This window comes from Monocercomonoides exilis (genome assembly GCF_001643675.1).
Source record: "Monocercomonoides exilis strain PA203 chromosome Unknown scaffold14-1859848, whole genome shotgun sequence".
NCBI classification, from domain to species: Eukaryota; Preaxostyla; order Oxymonadida; family Polymastigidae; genus Monocercomonoides; species Monocercomonoides exilis.
This window is the reverse complement of record NW_027150559.1, coordinates 1436636-1451324: the sequence shown is the minus strand read 5'-3', so window position 1 is coordinate 1451324 and position 14689 is coordinate 1436636. Positions and strand designations below refer to the sequence as shown.

General features: G+C 33.8%; 4 protein-coding genes across 4 annotated transcripts; 1 reads left to right on the top strand and 3 right to left on the bottom strand.

Annotated features, from left to right (window-relative positions):
* Window positions 1-114: 114 nt before the first annotated feature.
* Window positions 115-4356, bottom strand: MONOS_18598 (uncharacterized protein). The gene has a single exon (XM_067871630.1). It carries the CDS (start codon window positions 4267-4269, stop codon window positions 352-354), a length of 3918 nt encoding a protein of 1305 aa, XP_067730493.1. The 5' UTR covers window positions 4270-4356; the 3' UTR covers window positions 115-351.
* A 2561-nt stretch (window positions 4357-6917) lies between these two features.
* Window positions 6918-9130, top strand: MONOS_2763 (putative flagellar associated protein). The gene is made up of 6 exons (XM_067872710.1): window positions 6918-7029; window positions 7125-7336; window positions 7397-7839; window positions 7942-8138; window positions 8238-8344; window positions 8486-9130. Exons 1-6 carry the CDS (start codon window positions 6927-6929, stop codon window positions 8882-8884), a joined length of 1461 nt encoding a protein of 486 aa, XP_067730492.1. The 5' UTR covers window positions 6918-6926; the 3' UTR covers window positions 8885-9130.
* A 193-nt stretch (window positions 9131-9323) lies between these two features.
* On the bottom strand, window positions 9324-12322 carry MONOS_2764 (uncharacterized protein; the record flags this gene model as incomplete). The annotated part of the gene is made up of 9 exons (XM_067872711.1): window positions 9324-10110; window positions 10218-10458; window positions 10532-10745; window positions 10841-11055; window positions 11163-11246; window positions 11389-11472; window positions 11586-11889; window positions 11942-12092; window positions 12138-12322. 9 exons carry the CDS (start codon window positions 12320-12322, stop codon window positions 9324-9326), a joined length of 2265 nt encoding a protein of 754 aa, XP_067730491.1.
* Window positions 12323-12806: 484 nt separating this feature from the next.
* On the bottom strand, window positions 12807-14665 carry MONOS_2765 (Tre-2/Bub2/Cdc16 (TBC) D family protein). Its single transcript, XM_067872712.1, has 4 exons — window positions 14467-14665; window positions 14330-14400; window positions 13403-14257; window positions 12807-13238 (listed from the first exon to the last, which is right to left on the bottom strand). Exons 1-4 carry the CDS (start codon window positions 14609-14611, stop codon window positions 12978-12980), a joined length of 1332 nt encoding a protein of 443 aa, XP_067730490.1. The 5' UTR covers window positions 14612-14665; the 3' UTR covers window positions 12807-12977.
* Window positions 14666-14689: the final 24 nt, after the last annotated feature.

Sequence of the window (14689 nt, the reverse complement as noted above, 5' to 3'; positions counted from 1 at the left end):
AAGAGATAAAAAGAAGAGATAGACAAACTGTTTTTAAAATATGTCGTTCACTGTAGAGCTATTTTTACATTTATATTTACACTGTAAAGCAAAGAGGATATGATAACGAATCAAAGTTATTATTATTTATTATTTGATCATAAATATTGAAATCATTTTCTCTTTCTTTTATCTTCAAAATTATTAGGAAAAATGCATATTCATTTTTTTAAAAATGAAAAAAGTTAAACTGCATATAACAAAAACATAAATACATTTATACATAAAGAATGAATTTAAATAAATATTCACATTTAATATATGAAGAATTTAATAATTTCTATTGTTATCTGTTGATGAATGTGTATGAGATTAATCTTCCTCCATATTTGGTTGCTGGCAATCTTGTGGCAATGTTGGAAGTTTTGTTTGCCTGTTTTTGTGAGATGATCTATTCATTACGTGCTTATTTGTTGTGCTCGAATCAGAGTCCAGGCTATAGCAATAATATCTATGCAAAGGTGACAAAAGCATCCTATTGGGGAAATTAGCTGAACCAGAAAAATAAAAATCATCAGCGTTTATGGGACGATAATCTGCTATAACCGATTGCGAAAGCTTCATTTTCTTAATTTTCCTCTTTCTCAACACAATTCCAACAACTATGATTATCCCTCCTCCCAAAGTAAAAACAACTCCAATGCAAACGCACACTATGAGAATGACTTTTGATTTGTTATCGTCTTTACTGGTGTCAGAGTCATCATACAATATTTGTGCGACGATTGTTGGTGTTTCCAAAGAGAAGTTTGATGTTTCCATTACTAACATTTTCACCAATAGTTCGTGTGTTGTAGACGAAAAGGGGATTATGTCTGTGTCAGATGTTGCGTAAGATTCGTTCAATACTGTTGCAGATACCTCTGTCCAAGTAACTTCGCTTCTATCAGATTGAACTAATGGAGACGTTGATGGATGAATTAGATTCTGTGTATGACGAGTGTTGTTGTGCATTGTGAAAAAAGATGAACGGAACAATACATCAGAAGGAAAATTGCTTGAACTTGCCTTTTTCTGAATGGATATCAAAAATTGTGTTTGGCAGGGCAAAAGAAGATCTCCATAAAATTTCAAATGTTTTCCTTTCTTACTGATTTGTAGCACAGCTCGGTGAAGTTGAGGAACGAAAAAAAATGGATGGTTTTCTGGATAATTTCCTTCTAATATCGTATCTTCCAATTTGAACCACATAGGGGCAAATTTCTGTCTTTCTGGAGATAACTGTTCTTCAAGAAAAGAGTGGATGCGATCATTGTTATCTCCGTATGATGAAGCTCCGCTTTCTATTAAATCTTTTGGAAATTTTAAATTTTTCAGTAAACAAGATTTCGCTCCTCGGATGTGTGCATTCCTCCGAACTGAAGGAAAGGCTGCAAAATGTGGAGAGTTATCAAAAAAGCAACAATCATTAATTTCAACAGAATCAGTGTTTATGACCGTCAACGCGCCAAGAGACGAATTCGAAAAATTTGAATTTATCACATCCAGACTGTTTGAACCAAAAACATAAACCATTGAAGATTCCCATTCGCACATTCCGCTTTGCTCATTTGGCTTTTGATTGAATTGCGTTATGTTGCAATCATTTTCATGAGTTTTATTAATTGCACTCTGTTTAAATGTGGAAAGAACAGAATTCTCTTTTGGTTGGTCAAGAAGCCCAATAAAATTGCATCCTTCAAAAATGATCGACGATTTTCCTTCAATGTGAGCTACTGCCCCTTCGCATTCAAAAGATGAGCACTGATAAAACATAGTATTATTTGCAGAGATTGATAAATCTGCATCAAAATTGGTTGTGCTTTCATGTTGAAGAACGCTTGGACCTGTTCCATTTCGTATAATTGATACAAATTGTGATTCAATAATATGAATTGATGTGCAAAAAGAGCATATCAGAACAGAAGGAAGTGATTGATCTTGCTGAGATTCCGAACGATAAGCATCTTCCAACTTGGAAGATAACCGAAATGTAACATTTGTAAGTGTTAAAGATCCTCCCACACACAAAAAGGCACCAGAAAATATATTATCGGGCATTAATTGTAATGAGCAAGCAACATCAATAGATTCAATGGATAATGAGCCAACTGACAGAATAACTGCCGTATCTTTCACATTCTCTGTTTTTTGATTGTAATTTATTAATAGAGTTGCTCTCTTGTTTAAGGAGCAAACGACGGCATTTTGAAGACTTGTTTGTTCCAGAATTTCTACCTCATTTACAACGACAACTTGCACTTCTTTGTCGACTTTGAGGTGATCCATCGCATCTCTAAATAACTTACAGGCGGTTGTCTGCTGAATTCCGCATTTGCGATCGTAAGTACCGTCTGATGAAACAAAAACCTTTGTTGTAAAGTCTAATGCCCAATAAGAAGAAAGGATATCAACAAATAAATCATCATCTTTTTCTGTGGCGCAAAGAGTGTGTACTAAAATTGTATCTGCTGTTTTAAAAAATCTGAATGATGAATGGTTCGCAATTGAAGTTATAGACGGAGCATGAATGAAAAACAAGCCATGTGCATGTGATGGATGATCTATTGTAATTATTGAATCAAGCTGCACATTTGGTGCTTCTTCAACGCACAAAGCATAGCAAATAACTCCAAATGAAGATTTTGTGGAATAATTTATTAAATCATTAGAATGTTCGATATTCATGAAAGAAGAAAGACCACAATTCTTCTCAAATATGCGTCCCTGAGATTCCTGTTCAAAAAGGATGTTTATATACCTTGCAAATGAATCAGTGTTACAACCGAGCTCATTGGAAGACTTATTTTGGTATTTCTCATTGAATTGCTTGAAAACACTGTTTGATTCATATTCTAAGCAATGACAAAAGCGACAGTTTGAGAAAAAGAGATGGGAGCTTCGGTAAATCGGAACAAAAAACAACCCTCCTTTTTTAGCCATTCGCGAATAGCACAGTCCAAAAGTGCAATCTGTAATACAAAGCGAAATAGGCAAAAATGCTTTTTCCTTCTGAAATGGCATCAAACAATCTGAGTTATTCGAAGAAGTCTCAAACGAATACTTATCATTGGAATTTAATGAAATCGGATAAAAGACTGCTGAAAAATTCGAATCTGATACAACACTTAGGAATGTGCAACGACTCATAATTATTTTTCGAACGAAAGAATCTGATTCTCCAATGTCTTGCTCCCCATTTTTTGTTATATCATTTTGTGGTTCAATCATTAGAATGCTTCCGTTGTTCAGATGAACGTTAGAAAAATTCGCTCCAATAAATATCACTTGATCAATGGAATTTTGTTTCTCCGAAAAGAGGCAACGTATTAACGAACATTGAAAATTAACCTTATCGATTTCGAATGTTGTAATTTCGCATTTCCCATTTACAACAATCAGAAATGAAGATACCGATGGATATGATAACTCTGACGTTAATTTTGCTTTTGGTCCAGTATTCTTAAATGGCTGAGATGAAGAAAAATGATCAACTGAAAACGAAGAGTCTTTCCGTTCAGAAAATCGTCCATTGTAAAGTGAAAATATGCTGTTCTCTGAATGAAACACTGAATTGCAAGGAGCGTTTGAGGAAAACATAATGCTCATTCCACTAATGCATAGAGGATTATTAATATTACTAATGCAGCAATCTTCTTCTGTCCTTTCATTCAAAGACAAGATAAACTCAGATAAAGACAGATTTTCAGCTTTTTGAATGCAATATCCACCTAAATCAATATGCGAGTTTTGAGATATATAATTTTGAATGATAATTGATTTCATATCGCAATTATCAGAGACAAAATGACTTTTCGCTTCTAAAAGTGTTGAGCAAGGCTGTTCCTCAGAGCTGCACATCATCCAATCTTTCCCTCTTTGGGGGTCTCCATTCACATAAGCTATTTTCTCTTTTCTGATCCAGATGGAATACAAATTCAATCCAGCTTCGCAATCCTCTGATGTGCATCCAAAAAGACTTCTACCGTTTTCCTCTGCTGGAAATTCAATCTCGTAAAATGCTTCGATCCAATATGATGATATTCTTTCAAAATTCTTCATAACAATAAAAATGTTATGACCTTCAAAGGCAGAATTCCCTCTAAACTTCACAGATGAAAAAGTCAGTGGAGGTAATTGTGTCAACGGAAGCAAAGAAGGCATTGATAAATACATTGCCCCTCCTCTTCCTTTGGGCTGATTGTTTTTCAATGTGCAATCGCATTTTCTGTGGGATTGCTTATTAGACATATCATGTAATTGGCTGGATGTTGGATCTGTCGAGAAGCTTTTGGTAGAAGTGTCGTATTCCTGTTGAGAAATAATGCATCTTGTGAAAGAACTCTGATTAATCGCAAGATCCTCATCATGTGAAAAGTTTGCGTAAAATGCTCCTCCTTTTGTTTCTCCAACTGAAGAAAAATTGCAAAATTCGCAATTTGATACAGTTACGTTAAAATGAGATTGAGCTGAGAATAAAACAGAGCCATTTCGTATGTTTTTTATGTTTGTGCAATTAAAACGATCTAACGTCAGATAAATATGACCAGAATTTTGATTATGATTTAATTCAAATAGACTTTGGCCTTCAAATTGCAAATCTTGAAAAATGCTCCCTATAATTAATAATGTTCCTCCATCTGTTCTTATAAGTGACTTTTTAAGTGGAAATGCTTCATAAAGAGTCGTATCGGGTTGTATATTTATAAAAGATAGCGTAAGTGACGAATTTGGATTGCAATAGATCAAATACGAATGTTGCGAGGAGTTTTTGGTTGTGTCATATGAAATACAAAAATATAACAGAGAAACTGTGTCTGAAATAGAAATTATTCCAATTTGCTCGGAATTGTCTTGAAAATAGACAGTTTTCAAAATTGTATCGGTTGCAAAATTTCCGGTTATTTTTGAAGCTTTGCTGTCAAATTTTAATCCTTTTGTTCCAACGTGAAAAATTCCTTTCATCAAAGTTACTGCTCCACACTGAAATTTCTTTGTTTGGTTAATGCCCAATTCAATAGCATTGCACGGAGAAAATCCTTCAAGTCCGCATTCTTCGCTGCTATCACCAAGAACCTCGTCTATTTCAATCGAAGACGAATGAAAAGGTAACCATTCATCGTGGATCACAAGTCTCTGTCGACTTCTTCCAAAGGAAAGCGCAACGCGAGGCTCTTTCGAAAGCGAATTCGAATATAAAACCGGAAGTGAAAAATTGAAGAAAAAATCATCATCATGCAAAAGAATGTCGTTTGGGTAAATGGAGTCTCCTAATAAATTTGGAGTGAATGTGGAAGTACCTGATTGAATGTGATATTTAGCTTCATTGAAATTAAAGGAACAATCTTGGACAGTTTTAACTGATTCGAATGCACCAACGGGAAGCACCCATTCAATAGCTCCAACGGTTCCACCAAAACATCTCGAAAACACTGAAAATACTGTCGTGTATGTTGAAGGCGAGCGTGTAAATGAGGAGATTCCTCCTGACCCACCTAATGTGTCTTTGTCTCCATAGCAGATGCAGTTAAAGAATTTACATCCCAACACCAGATTTAATTGCTGTGTTGGTGAGTAGGTGTCACACATTGTATCGAAATATGCTCCGCCTCCATGGGATATGGCTTTACATCCGATCAGATCAGAATTTTGAATAAAAGAATTTCCGATCATGTTGCAAGCGCATACTCCGCCTCCGTAATGTGACGATGTGCAGTTAATAATGCCTGTGTAATTCAAATAAAAACTGGCGCAATGCTCCACGAGAATAGCTCCACCATTTCGTTCAGTAAAAGATTTCGCGTTCAAAGAGTCTAATGCTTCAGTATTGGCAGAAGCATCAGATGTACATCTTTTAAACTGGCAATTTTTAACTGACAGGGTTCCATGAATATTTTCACAAAAATTGATTCCACCTCCCCCTTTCGTGTCTTTCTCACAAATGCAATCTTCCCATTCATCACAATCAAATTCATGACTTTGTTTCAAAATAATTTGCTTTGAATATATCACGTTCTTTTTTCCATTATATAAGTTCTGAGAACATGACGAAAAGGTGTTGTTGAACGAAGACAGTTCACAAGATTGAGAATTGATTGAGCGAATAATTTGCCCATAAAATATATTGCTCACAGAATTAAAGTGATTACTTTCCATAACAGAAGTGCAATGGCAGTAATTCGGAATGTCAATCTCAGCACAAGGCACGCTTGTTAAATTAGAAAATTTATTGTGTTGCAATGTTAAACATGCAATTGCTTGAGATGATATGAATGAATTTGCTGTTATAAAAGACGTGAAGGTTGATGAAGTTATAGACAAAGTTCCAAAAGTCTGATAATCATATAAGCTGGTTGCATGTGAGGTAATAAATGTTTCTAGTGCGTTTGAGCGACTAAAAATTGAAAGTGATGCGTTTAACAATTGAAGATGACTGTTCAAGTTATTGATAGCACTTTTATTTGATGTATCTCTGAGTAAAAATGTGCAATCCGATAAAAAAATTGTTGAATTACTTGTAAAAGTGAATACAGAACAAATGTTTCGTTGATTAAATTGTATTTCATTCAATTCAAGTGTGGAATTCACAGTTTCCCAATTTGAATCAATAACGCAACTAATTTGTTTAATTTTAAATTGAATAAATATTATTACATATATATCGTGCGTGTGTAATAAAAATTTATTTTAGAGAATGTGAAATATTTTAATACAAACAATAAGACTTTAATTTGCTCTTTTAGCAAGTTTTCATTTATTCCGTGTGTTTCAGTACAACAGTCAACGTAATTGCAAAATAAAAATTCATTGTAATGAAGTATAAGCAGGAATTTCGCGATAAGCAAAAATTCATGCGACAAACGCATAGAACATAAAATTATTTGATCATTAAAACCTCAACTTTTTTTATGGCTCAAACAATTCAACGTTTTCATCCTAATGCAAAGCCAAGTGGTTTTATTCCATCGCTATCCGAGCTTTGTGCTATTTGCATTGGAGAAAATTTAGACAGTACGCATATATACTTTTTTGTCACCATGAGTATTACGTTCACAAAATTTTTGTTTTAAAACGAATATGTTTTTCATAATTCTTGTTATTCGAAGAGGTTCTTGCTGAATCAACGATACCAATCCCTCAATGGTTGCTTCCACTTGATGAGTTCGGAGAAAAGGTTCCTCCGGAAGCAGAAAAGCAATTTATTAGTCATTTTTTTCTAAGCCCTCAGTCATGTTGGACAAGGCATTTTCCAATTTTTATTAAAAGCATTCCAACTGATCTTGATCTCTCAATTGCAGCTCTTGCTCTAGATGATGATGTGTGTAAAATTTTTTTACATTACGCTGGAAGAAAACTAGAAATTTTTGATTTTTTATAGAGATATTGGAAGGCGAGGTGCGAAGCAACATGGACTGTTACAGATTGTCCTAAAACTTTAAGATATAAAAACTATTATTTTGAGCGTTTCATTTCCGAATGTATTGAACAATATGCAGATCCTTTTCAAAAAAGGAATCTTCTTTCTCAGCTTTCATCAGAAAAACATAATCATACACTCGTTTCATCATCTTCCAATAGTAAATCACTATCTAAAAAGATTTGCGAAAAGCAAGATCTTAAACCTTTTCACACAAAGATTGTTGGGCAAAGCGAAGCAGGGTCTCAAGCTATTTTGGATGATATGCTTATGCTTATAATGCTATTTGACATTGGTGCTCCTTTTGTTTCATCACTTCATATCAAGCAGCTACCTTCCCATTTGCATCCTATTCTTCTTATTACTCATCTCACAAATCTCATTTCATTATCAGTTCGATACAGGTTAAAAATCTTATCTTTTTTGATTAATTACAAACAATTTAACTGAAAACCCTTTTTTTTTAATTGTTTCATGATATGTTATTGCTTTCGCTTTTTTATCAGTCCATTATCTTCAGGGATGACTTATTCTGCTTCAGACAGCGAAGAAGGCCCAACAGCGACAGATTGCCAAAGATGGAGAGAAGCTCTTCCACAGTCACACCTCACTTCTTTATGCCTGTCAAATAACTCCTTACAAAATAAACATGTCAAAATACTTTCGTTTGGCCTTCTTGAAAATCGAACAATTACACAGTTAGGTATTTTGCTCACTTTTGTTTATTTATATGAATGTTTTCTATTTCATTTGATTTGTGTATCATTATCGTATAAATAAATAATTAACTTTTTTTTTAAAGATATTTCGCACAATGAACTTTCTTACGATGCTTTGAATTCCCTTTCTCAATGTCTTCATCCAAAATCGAATCCTATTCTTTCTGTACTCAACTTGGAAAATAATAAGGTTTTGATAATTTTTGATTATTTATTTTTTCACTTTATTGATTTTGTATCTCGACTTATTAAAATACTGAATTTTTCATAATCGCGAATTTCTCTATTTCTTTGTATGTAATGATGATTAAATTCATGTAAAATGCTGCAGTTTGGTTCGGATTGTGGAAATCTTTTTGGATTGATTCTTGCACATAACAAATCATTGACTGTTCTTAATTTGAAGCTGAATGCTCTCAAAGATGAAGGAATTTTAGCGATGTGCAGAGGCTTGACAGAAAACACCACACTCACTTCTCTGAATATCTCATCCAATGAAATCACAGTTGCCTCAATAGCTACTCTGCTTCAGGCATTAAGAAACCATCCCACTCTTCGTTCGTTGGATATTAGTTGCAATGATTTACATGGAGCACCAAAAAAGTTGTTTGTTGAAGCTTTGAATGGAGACGTTTTAAGAATGATAGATGTTCGTAACACTCATCTTTCTGCTAGTGATGAAGAAGAAATACTTTCAATCGGAAGAGAAAAGATGAAAGAAGTTGGCTGATCTTTGATGATTTTTGAAAATTGGATTTCTTTATGTTTAAAAAAAACAGTAGTGCCTCTTATTGAATGATTTTTTTCTGTCTGGCAATTAGACCATGAAGAATTTTATTTGGATTGTTGTTTCTCAATCAATTAACATTTCAAAACTTGTGTTGAATGTAATTTTTCTCCCTTATTTTATTTTTTTGTTTTATATTCGCATTCTTTAAGTTATTAAGTGAAAGACTGAAAATTATTTTTGTTCATTCTTTTATTTCATTATTACAAGAAGTTGTAATTTTGCTTTGATAATTGAATAAACATTTAAAGCAAGATTAAATAAATAAAAATTCAACACATAATAACTTTCAACATACATAAAAATCAATTACAGAAATGTAAGGTGAATATAAACATGAATGAAATGAACAGTTTTTAATATTATTTGTAAGTACTTTCACTTAAATGTGAAATTCATTCCGATTAAATGTAAAATCTTCTTCCATAGCATCATCTTCAGTTTCAGGATCTTGTATCGTTATTGTGGTTTCGTCAAGAAGAAGTCTGAGATCTGAATCACTTTCAGAAATATTAGTGTGTGTTGGAAAATCCATAACTCTGTCACTTCTTGTGGCATCGTATGTGCCTGATGAAGAAGTGCTCTGACCGTCGTAAACATATTTTGATTTATTCATCTTTCTGTACTTTGTTTCTGTGCTCTTCCTTTGGATTAAAGAAGCTCCATTCACTTCTGATGCAGTGCGTATCGGAATCATTGCAAAATCAAGAAAGACGACAATTGATACCAACAAGACTCTGAATGAAGTTGTTTCTCTTTGCATGGCAATCATACAAACAAACATGATGCAAGTGCGAGAGAAAAAAGCAATAACATCCACAACAACAGTTACAGCTCGAGGAATATATCTGCTTTTTTTGCTGAATTCTATTCTGCCTCTGAAAGAACACAGCACGATATCTCCATAGAAACAATTGGAAAGAACTGATAGTACAAAGGAGCGAACAATGAACATGAAAAACTTGTTGCCAATAACACGCTGAGAAATCAAGAAAAATAACCAATAATAGCAAATTGCGATGATAATGTAAAACACGATATTCCACGAGCTTCTCGAGGCAGTTATCATAATTCTCAAGATTTGGTGTGATAAAGACAAAAATCCATATAAGAATGTGCGAAACTTACCGAAGATTGTGTCTTCTTGTGTTTCTACAAAAAATTTTGATCTTAATTAAAGTGAATAATATTCAAAATGAAGCAGAAAAGATATCGAAAATTGGAAAAAATATATTCATAATTCCAAATTCAAAAGCGAATGTTCAAATGTCCAAACCTTTTAGTCATAACAATGCAAAGGTAATTTGTAAACGACCAAGTAATCCCAAGGGTGGCTGCAAAGAAAGACAGATAGACAGCAGAGAATGTTGTCTTATTGAGAGCGAATAAATAGCAGCCATCTAATATCATCAGTGGTATCTGCTTTGTTATCGACTTTATCAAATTAATAGTGCGAATTGTGTGTATGTGAATGATATCATCGTCTTTCACTGGCTCTTGAATCTCCTCCCAATTGCCTGATCAAATTTAAAAAAATTTTATAAGATAACATTATCTTCTAAAAACTAGTTAATTTATATGCATGCATGCCTTTTGTTTTCCATATTAAAGCAATAGTGTCAGCAGATTGACCCAGCAAAATCAGATAAAGGAATGAAGCCCAATACCTTTTTCGCCTTTTCTTCGTGGAAGCAATGAAATGGTAGATAAAACTGAAGATTGAAGAAAGTGTTGTAAACACGGTTCCAATAACACCCCAAGCAACTGCACCATTTGAAAAGAAGTGAATTATAGTCAGAATGTCCTGAAAAGGAAAAATGAGAAATTTATTTATTTGCAAAAAAAGAATGGAAGGAAAAAAGTTCAAAATCACATTAATAAAAATGGATGAAAGCAAACAAAAGTGTCTTCAACAATCTGAAAAATGAGAGTGAGAGCGAGAAATAGAAGGCCCGTCCAGCAGAAGCCAAGCTTTGTCCAGTATTTCTTTGTTGACACAGAGCTAATAGAATCGTGCTTCAGTGGATTCACTTGCCGAATTGGGATGTCGTCTATTCCAGTTTTGGAGTTGTTTGCAAAGGCAACAAATGAAAGAAGAGAATCAAGTGACATGTCTGTTCGCATGGTCAGTTTTCAAAATGTTACGTAGAAAGATTAGAATAGAAAATTATTGAGAAAAAAAAGTACTGCAAGGAGGCGAAGAGGAAAAAATGAGTCAAACTTGTGCAAGTCAGATTTTGTAATGAAGTGTTTGTTTTGAGGAAATTGCAGAAAACAATTGCAGATTCCTTTGAGACTTGGTTTTCTTATATGAACGTGCGGGTTTTTCGAATAGCAGCAAATTCATATTAAATTATGGCAATAAATTTATTTTTAAAGAAAAAAATTGATTAAATTAATGATATCAAAAAACGAATATTATTCACATCAAAAAAGAGAGAGAATACCTGAAATGTCCAAAGTCAAAAGCGTAGAATTATCCTTTAGAGAACTTCCCAGTGCCATCAAAGCGATACTATCCATTTTGGTATCTTACGTTTTTTTCAATTGTTTTTGCACAATGAAATCAGTTTCATTGAAGATTGTGCGCAAAGTTCAAAAAATTAAATAATCGTGAAGTCATTCTAAAAATAGACTAACACACCTCTCAAATTTATTGAAAGAAGTTCTGTTTTGGGGAGAATGTCAAAGAAAGGCATAAGAGCAGAATATCCAAGAATATTGTGAGATATATCCAAAAGGCATAGCGATGAGGCATAGCGAAGTGTTCTCACAAAGCAAGCAAATCCTTTTGGAGTTAAATGAATGTTGCTTAACCGCAGTTCTCGAAGTGAAGTGTGTGGAAGAACCTGAGAAATTGCAAGTATTCCAAAGTTACCTAATGGATTGTTTGAAAGATCAACTGAAGAAAGCGTCACGAATTTATCTGCTAAAAGGCGAACTAATATCTACATTACGATGTTTAAAAAATAATTTTTACAAAAAAATAAAATGAAAAACTTTCGTTCCTGGTGAAGAGTCGTATTGTTGTCTGGGCGCATTTGTTGTTTGCTTGCCCAGATAATTCCCGCTTAAATCTAGATGTCGTATCCTTCTATGCCCGCTCGCTAAAATAAGAGCGCATAGCGAGACAATAGCATCATCCGTCAAACTTTATCAAAGGATAAAAAGAGAATATAAAAAATCTCAGACAAACTCACATTCTCGAAGCTGAAGGGAACAAAGATGTGTGTGTGGTTCAAACAATGGATGCATTTGCTCAATAGCTTCTATTGTAATTTTAACGTTGCATATTTCCAAATGAGTGGCTGAACGGCTTGTACTAAATCCTTCACATATTCTTTTCATAATTGAAGGTGTCATTGGTAATGGATCACCCATTTGTGAAACAGAATAATTAACTGATATTATGCTTGGGTTCATTAGCATGTTCGATTCATATAAATCAAGTTCTTCAACAGAATTAATTTCTTTCAAAATTGAAAATAATTCGATGGTAAACAAAGAATTATTAAAAACACATTAAAGGTCAATAAATGTATTTTATTTTATTTTTTGAATCAAACTGTATTTTTCCTTTCTAGCGGCACGAGCCGCATTGTTTATTTCATTCATAATAATTATGGTCACGTTTTGAACTGCAATTTTTTATAGAAACACTTCAAAAAATAAGAGTTCATTTATTAATATTATTACAAAAAACTGGAACAAGAAATAATTTCAACTTTCTTCCATATTTAATACATCCATTTGTTTGAATTTTCAAGCAACAAAAAGAATGACCATCTTTTATTAATCTTTCGATATTCTTTTAAAACTTTATAATTTCCATCCTGATAAGTCACTTTCAATATCATGAATGAAATTCTTGTAGTGGAGATTATTAAATTTTGAAATCAAATGGAAAATTCTGGATTATTTAACAAAAAAATTATCAAAAAAAAAAAACTCATTTGTTTTATAAAAAAACAAACACGAACATTTGACTAAAAAATAATAAATCTTAAAGCTGATGATATGAATATAACATCTGTCTTTAACCGGAATGTGTTGTGGAAGTAGAAAGTGAGGAAGGAGTGGAAGTAGAAGTGGAAGAGCGAGGATGAGAAGATGAAGAAGGTTTCTTAACAGCTGTAGCGAGGAATATTGATGTTGATGAATGAGATGTGGAAGGACCAATCGACGGCGGTGGAGCGAAAGGCGGCGCAACTGTTCCGCCCAACTTTGTGGAAAGAATGAACACTTCGCTAAGGAATAACTCCATGTCAGATGGCAGCCATTTGTCGGTTGGCAGTTTCTATTTAAAAAATAAATAAGTAAGTATTAATACAAATAAAATAAAATTAATAACAATAAAATAAATTAATTAATTGAAAACATAAATAATAATCAATAAAGAAAAGAAAAGAAATATTTGAACAAATCATTGATCACTCTATCAAATATTACAAAGAAACATACCTGTAGGAACATCATGCATCCTTGGAAATCTGACTCCAGAAGCTGCTGGCTGTACTTAATCAGCAGCTTGGCGCACGTAAACACATGAAAAGACGGATACGAAATGCCGTGTGAAAAATACGAGTCCAACAGACGTGAATACAACATTGGAGGAAACTCTCTGACCAGCAGGCAGTTCATCCAACGAAACGAAAACTGCAGAAATTCAATCCCTATTTTTTGGAGGTGGCGCGTCAGGCTGGGCATCTCGTGGTTGACAATCGCCTCCATTGACTTCACCTGCATTTGCACTCCCTTTTGAGCGAAGGTGTAATTGTCTTGAACTGGATCCAGAAAACGAGTGTAGCACCAATAAGCATCAGCTTCCACATCCCGAAGCGAAGACTCTGATAGCTCACTTAGCACATAACACTTCACATCATCCACTCCAAAATAAGACCGAAGAAATACAGCAAGAAGAGGCACTAAAAGATCATTTATTCCTTGAACGTATCCTGCAGCCGGATGACGAATTGACCAAACAAATAATATCCTCTCAAGCATGATTTGAAATTCGCATTGGGAAAGAAGTGCTGGATCGCAATGGGTACGAGGAATATCAATTCTGATTTGTCTTAATATTTGCCTGTTATACTCGGTTAGCCGTTTCATTCCATCATCCACCATTGACATATCACCGCTTGCAACTGCTGTATTTGGACCTGTTCTTTTACCTCCTTCAGTTTTACCTGCTCGCTGCGCCCAAATATCTGTAACGCCATATTGTGTCATGTGCGCATCAACGTTTTCCCAATATTTTGCTCGTTTCATATTAAGTGTTGATGCTTGTTTTGATTGCAGAGGAGGTAAATAACCCTAAATAATTTTGATATCCAATTATAAAATTATATAAGAAATCAATGTAATTTAAAGAAATAATATAAAAACCAAAAGCAGCTGCCAGACGGAAGGCCTAAGAGGCGGATGAACTCCATCATCTGCAAAATCTGCTAAAGCATCTATAAAAGTTAAAATTACATAGAAGTTTTAATTTTGCAATTTGTTATTAAATTTCTTTTAAAAACCAAGATCTATCAAAGGTTGTGAAAGTATTTCTTTGAGATGTTTAACTCGTCCTTCGTTTGTATACACGGTTTGACTTTGTCGAAGTGGTGTCTGTGCATGAGATAAACTTTTTGAAGGTGTTTGTAAAGCTTTATCGCTTTGCATTGCTTTTAAATATCAAAAGCACGAAAACAAAAAATGGACTGATCACAAATCGTTAGACCAGAATTAAATTTGTTCAAT

Bases quoted from the DNA above. Each gene is read 5' to 3' on its own strand.
- MONOS_2763 (XM_067872710.1), top strand. From the start codon at position 6,927: ATGGCTCAAACAATTCAACGTTTTCATCCTAATGCAAAGCCAAGTGGT. The intron at 7,840-7,941 runs GTTAAAAATCTT...CTTTTTTATCAG, and splicing joins TCATTATCAGTTCGATACAG to TCCATTATCTTCAGGGATGA. The intron at 8,345-8,485 runs GTTTTGATAATT...AAAATGCTGCAG, and splicing joins TCAACTTGGAAAATAATAAG to TTTGGTTCGGATTGTGGAAA.
- MONOS_2765 (XM_067872712.1), bottom strand. From the start codon at position 14,611: ATGCAAAGCGATAAAGCTTTACAAACACCTTCAAAAAGTTTATCTCAT. The intron at 14,401-14,466 runs GTTTTTAAAAGA...TAACTTTTATAG, and splicing joins ACAACCTTTGATAGATCTTG to ATGCTTTAGCAGATTTTGCA. The intron at 13,239-13,402 runs GTATGTTTCTTT...TTTTTTAAATAG, and splicing joins GATGCATGATGTTCCTACAG to AAACTGCCAACCGACAAATG.
- MONOS_18598 (XM_067871630.1), bottom strand. From the start codon at position 4,269: ATGTCTAATAAGCAATCCCACAGAAAATGCGATTGCACATTGAAAAAC.